Below are 6,290 nucleotides of genomic sequence, written 5' to 3' on the forward strand. Positions count from 1 at the left end.
TTGTTCATACTTGATGCCGATCACACGTACGCGCATTTACCTCCATCCACTGAACCGATCCGATTAAATGCCTGGCTCCCTCGCCGTCACGCGGGGCCCTGCGCGGGCGTTAGCCGTTGCGTCGGTTGCTCTTGCTCGGCCGTTCGTCCGGTATCTACCACAGCGCTTTCACTTTGCCGGCGGCCGGGCCGGGCCAGAGCGAAATGGCACGCAGCAAAAGCGAGATGCAGAATCAGAAGCAGAAACACACACAGCAAAGGACACGAATGCACCAAACGTCGCGTGCACCAGTAAAAACATCGCTGCTCAAAATTGTTCATGCGTGACATGATATCGACAACAACACAAGTGAGTGAGAGAGAACAAAAGGAAAGCGACGAGGGGTGAGTGAGTGAGTGAGTGAACGGGAAGCGAGCAGGGGAAGGAAGCTTCACGCCACGCCGGTGCTACGCTACCGACGCCCGCTTCCGCTCCCGCTGTTGCGTCTCCGCCACCGCCTCGTCGTCGCCCTCCGACTCCGACTCCGCCAGCACCATCCGGCGGAGCGGGCTGGGGCCCAGGCGCCGGCGCTTGGCCGCCGTGGCGTGCCGCCGCCGGATCACCTCCATCTGGTTCCGCCGCCGCGTGGCGCCCTCGTCCACCACGAACCGCCGCATCAGGTGGTCGTCCGTCAGCGACTTGCCGCGGAACACCGGCCGCCGCGCGGCCTCCCCGCCACCCGACGCCCCGCGGTGCGGCTCGGCGCCCGGCGGCGGGGCCACCAGCGGGCTGGCGTTGGCGTTCGCGCCGCACCCGGACGCCGACGCCGACGACGCGCGCGGGTAGCTGTAGCTGCGGCGCGGCGCCACGTCGCCCGGCTGGAAGTAGAGCGACGGCTCGTTGTAGGAGGAGATGGGCGCGCAGAGGCAGACGCGCGTGAACGACGCCGCCACGTTCAGCGACGACGACTTGCGCAGCCTCCCCGGCCCGGCCGGCGCCGCCGCCGCCGCAGCCTTGCCGGTGGCCGACACCCCCGCCGCCGCGGCCGCCTTCGTCGTCGTCGGCGCCCCCGCCGGCTGCTTCCAGATGAGGAGCAGCAGCTCCACCGCGCGCTGGTACCACGGCGACTTCTTGGACAGGCCTCTCGCTCTGCCGTCTTTCGATCTGCATGCAAGCCATCACGTCAGCCGACACCAACTCCAAAATTATCAAAACATGAGCGCGCGCGCACACACGCGAGCTGGCTCACAGGATCGATGGGACATGGGAGGGGGTGCGTACCTTGGTTGGTGTGTGTTCTTGGCCATGTTTTGCAGCAAGAGGTGGTGGAGGAACATCTGGGCCGGCGCGCGCGGGGAGAAGGCGGTGAGGAGTTGAACCGAGGTCACATCAGGCTGTCACATTCCCTACTGGCATGCGATGCGAGTGAGAGGATCCATGGTCATGCGAGCACTGGGGCTGGAGTTAGTTAAGTTAAGGCCTGGAGACGAGGGGCAGTTTGGTCTCGTTGCTCCGGGCTGCACTTGGAGCAGTACACCGCAGGAGCATGTCGAAGTTCTCTGGAGGGAATAAGGCTTTTTTCAGGGGACCATTCCAAAACTTTGTTTTTTGAGGGTGACCATACCAAAACTTAACTCCGGAACAGGAAGACCCAGTATGTACTCTGGGCCTGTGGTGGGGCAGGGAACTGAATTACCACTGAAGATTTGATGATGGTGCTATGTAACGTCACACTGAAAAGTTTGTGTGCAATGCAAAACATACATACGAGTGATGTACCCTGTTCACCAAGTCCGCATGAGCCGTCAATTTTTAACTTAAGGTCCAATGGCTGGTAGGAGTGTTACTTACGTTCAGATTTGACAGTGTCGTGGACATCATGCCTGAGGGTGCCTGATACGCTGATGCCTATATTTAAGGTGAGGGGCTATTTTTAAGGTGCCTTTCACTTCTGCAATTTAGGAAACAGATTATAGCGCCCTTAAACCTCAAAGGCGAATTAAGGAAACACATAACTATTAAAGATTGATGTTATATATTTCTTCCAGATTTGGTTTCATCACAATTTGACAAAGCAACAAGATGCGCTGATTTATTTTGGTCACCGCTAGGCGCCGGTCGAAACCCAGCCACCCAGGTCGGTCGCATCAACTCATACAGGGAGAGGAGAGTAGCAACGAGCACCATCGTCCCCCCCCCCCCTCCCCTGCCCGCCCAGAACACGTGATACGCCCTAACCACGAAGCACCACCATCTCATCGCCGACCCTTGCATAACCGCGTCCCGTGCTTGAGAACAACGCCCCTAGAGCTTGCAACACCCATCTGCGCCGGTTTCAGCATGGCGGCGTCGTTGTAGCACACTTCCTGGTGGTTGTCGTTGCAGCACCTAGTTGCCACCATGGTAGCACGCCCGTCACAACACCACCATGCCGCCATTGCAGCTCACTGAGCCACCGCTCCCATCATCATCAGCTTTTTCCATCGCCGGACGAAGCTTTTTCCATCGCCGGGTGCAGCTTCGCGGTTGTGTGCCGTCCAGCTTCCTTCGTCTCCCGGTGCCGTCTCTCTGGTTGAAGATTTTGGCGTCGCCTGTTGAAGTTTTCTTGTCCGCCGGTTGCAGCTCTGGCGACACTCCTTGCCGTTGGTTCGAGCATCTTGTGTCGCCGGTTGTAGCACGCCACACTGCTACTTGAATCCATCTCGGGCACCGCTGCCCCCCCCCCCCCCTCACCACTCGTCCCCATGACACCACTCTTGCCGGCAACAAAAAAGACGATTGGTCCCAGCATGATGCCTCACTCGTCGTAGCATCTGCGCAGCATGGGTGTCGCCACCGCGGTACCGTGCCTCACCGACTTCTAGCACCGCGTCTCACACGTTGCATCACCATTCCTTGCCGGTTGCATTATGTGGCTGTCACGATAGCAGCACACGACCCCTCCCCTCCCCCCTCCCTTGGCGCGGGTGTTGCCATTGCAGCTCCACTTGTGGCTGGGAAAAAATGGGAGAGGGACGGGTAGGCACGACCATGGCTGGGGAAAAGGAGAGAGGTTTGTCCCTGTTATAATGAGCCCTGGTTGTTCCTACTTGGAGCAGTCCGAGGTCGTCCCTTGTTGTGCGCGTGTGACAGTGTCTCGCAGCACCGGCGAGCCTCGCGGTGGGGTGATGGGAGCCTCTCTCATCGGCGCACACACACAAGAGGAGAAGATTGGGGGTGGGTGTGCGGCGGTGGCTAGAATTTTGAAGGAACGAGAGATTGGTGCTGCATGTGAAAAGATAAGGGCGGGATAGGTGATTTGCCGGACCCATTCAAGGACGCGTGCCAATAGGAGGTGACGTACGAAAGCTGTGGCCGGTCGCCCAACTCAAATCATTTACCTTTTTTTTTGTGCTATAAGATGTGCATTTTAGTAGAAAAAATAATATCAAATATTAATCATTGAACCAAGTCTCCTCCACGCCGCCACTTCGGCCCCTTCCCTCTCTCTTTCTCCCTCTCTCGACGATTCATCCACCGGCCAGAGCAGTGGGGGCCCATCCTTTTTGTTTTTACTTCTTATTTACCTTAGATTTTTATTTCTCTGACGACATCAACGAGGTGCACGGCAATGATGCATTGGAATAAGCTCTCTCCGCCCTTGCCCTACATGGACGACGACTGATATAGCACCGACGAAGGGATTGCGAGGATCATCGTTGATAGATTTGTGGCTCTTTTTTATGTTGGCACTTGGTGTGTCAATAAGGGGAAGCAATTGACTAGATCTTGGTGAGCTGACGTCAACCTCGTCTTTCGGTTTGTTCTACAGCATGACTCCGTTTCTTCTACCCTCCTGTACTAGTGGTGAAGGATTTCAAACCTACAGTTCATGGGATGATGGCTCAACCGATATTCCTCTAGCGATGAGTGACCATTGTAGTCTTCAAAGTCTGGTATAACTAGCAACCAGTGGCTATTGCAGTCTTCAAAGTCTGGTATAACAGGGGCGTTTGCAGGTACCCCTTTCCCTTACTTCTGGTTCAGTGCATTTCTGAAGCTTTGACACATGGAAAACAATCGAAAGAAGAAGATGTCCAATATGATTTTCAATGAAATTCTTTTTATGGCCGTTATGTGTCTCGGTCTATTTTATTTGTAATGTTTAATGCTTTCATTGAGAAATTTTAGTTATAAGATGCCGTCGTCGTCAAGTGTCTTTTCTTGAAAAAAATATTAATCACTGGAGAAAAAAAATGTATATATGGATTATTAATCATGTAAGTAATTTAGACAAACTTCACTTCTGCCAATTGTACCACGCCACACGTACATAATTTCATTTCCTTTTTTGAGTTGAAATATAAATAATTTCAATGGACATATTTAAGTGCACAAACAAAATCCTTAGATGACTAAATATATCACATGGTATTTTTCTCCCAACAGCGTAGGATATTTTACATTTAACCAACATGCATAGTGTATATAAAAGTTACTGTTTGTAACGAGAGGGCATCAAATCTAACAAGAGTTTTTTAGTTGACAAGAATATTTCTTATTTCTCTTTTGATTGCTACAGTTTTTTATTACCTTTGGGAATCGATGGTAGGATCAACCTATGCTCTTACCTTCTATGAAGTAAATGGGAGTTGTTAAAATTCCTCCCAAGAAGATTAGGGTTTCTGCCCCCTTGCCGTTGCTGCCGGTTCGCCCCGCCTCCGGTGACCCTTGGGTCTTGGAGGTGCGGTGGACCTGGGAGCTCGTCCTTGCTTTAGGTAATTTTAGTGTCTCAACTCGTCTTTTCAAGTGTCTACTACAATAAGATTTGTCCGGCTCTGATAAAGGAGGAACGATGATGGCAGCGCGTCCTTGGTTCATTTCAGTGCTAGTTGTCGTTTCTAGGTGGTCCATGGACCGGGTTCTAACTTTTAACACTTCTCATGATATTTGTACTTCTGTTGCAAATTATTAATAGATCGCAGGAGTTGTTGGCAAAAAACGATGTTACTGGGTCGCAATATAAGGGCTAGTCACCACTTCTAGAACGTGTCCCTAGCAGAATACATCAGCCTTTTATAAAATGCAGTACTCTTATGTCGCATACCTAGTGCAATACAAGCGATTGCAAGAACGTACGTATGTCCTACTAGTATATGTTATCCTGCATCCATGATTTCGGGAGAGACCAAACCAACGCCGCGGAATTCCAGCGCTACATCTCAAAGAAGAAGCAAAGATATACATATGCAGGTACCAGCCTTTTTACAAGCTTGATCGACACTGCTGTCTTCCTTTTCTTCGCTGCATGCATAGCATGTTAGCATGCATCCACTTTTCCTATAGCTATGATTCCTCCCAGGCAATGCAATGGAGCTGCTGAACAATTTTAAACCCCAGCGGCGATGGGCCAAAGCAATATCGCAACGCTGGCTTTTTGCATGCATGGACTGCATCATACTGGTATCATACAATAACAGTTCTAGTTCTAGCGAGCAACCAATGGCTACCGGGCTACACCTGCACGGCTAGGGAGGTAGTTAAGGCCGCATCGCTTTGAGCCATACTACTCCTACTATAATTTCTCGTGGTCGGCCAATACCAAATCCATCTGGTAGTACGTGGTACCACAGGCTGCGATGCTACAGTCTACTACTACTACATGTCTCTGCATTTGGAGCCTGCATCAGCAAAGATTTCTTCTAGTCCTTGTACTAAGATATATGCTACTCTACCACCCCTATGCTATGGCTACTTTATATTGCTGGTACAAAATTTATTAGGGGTTTAGGTCGTTTCAATGTCCTCATGTACTTTGCGCAATGAAATTTCTTCCTGTGTACCGATTTGAAATTGAAACGGTTGGGTGCGCAAGGCCGATCGTCGAGGTTTGCTTTGCTTTGATCGACCAACTACCTTTGAGCCTTGAGGGTATGGAATGGAAAAGCTGATTAGCAAAAGTTAATTTGATGTGCTCTCTAGAGTTAAGGCTCTAGTGCCTAGGTTGGGAAGGACAAGGTTGGTGGACCGCCCTTGGCCGACGATGAGAGGGGAACAGGAACATGGAGGGGGTAGAAAGGGCAGGCGGCCAGGGCACAACTGTTCCCATCGTGGAGCACGTACGTACGTACGACGTCCACATTATACATGCTCCATGATCCAAATTGAGAACTGATCAAGCCTTTTGGAGCTATGATAATTGATTGAGCATTTGTTTATGGCCAGTTGATGGATCGGCGCGGGGAGGGAGCCATGATGATATCCGTGTTGGATCGGAGGTGTAAAAGAGAGCAAAAGCTAGCTCATAGGCCATGGGAAAGGCGAGGGAGGGA

General features: G+C 51.8%; 1 protein-coding gene across 1 annotated transcript; it reads right to left on the bottom strand.

The window, feature by feature from the left end:
• Positions 1 to 299: 299 nt before the first annotated feature.
• On the bottom strand, positions 300 to 1,687 carry LOC123185663 (uncharacterized). The gene is made up of 2 exons (XM_044597510.1): positions 1,261 to 1,687; positions 300 to 1,143 (listed from the first exon to the last, which is right to left on the bottom strand). The coding sequence occupies exons 1-2, from the start codon at positions 1,314 to 1,316 to the stop codon at positions 447 to 449; spliced, it is 753 nt and encodes a 250-aa protein (XP_044453445.1). The 5' UTR covers positions 1,317 to 1,687; the 3' UTR covers positions 300 to 446.
• Positions 1,688 to 6,290: the final 4,603 nt, after the last annotated feature.

This window comes from Triticum aestivum, chromosome 2A (assembly GCF_018294505.1).
Source record: "Triticum aestivum cultivar Chinese Spring chromosome 2A, IWGSC CS RefSeq v2.1, whole genome shotgun sequence".
In the NCBI taxonomy this organism is placed as follows: Eukaryota; Viridiplantae; Streptophyta; class Magnoliopsida; order Poales; family Poaceae; genus Triticum; species Triticum aestivum.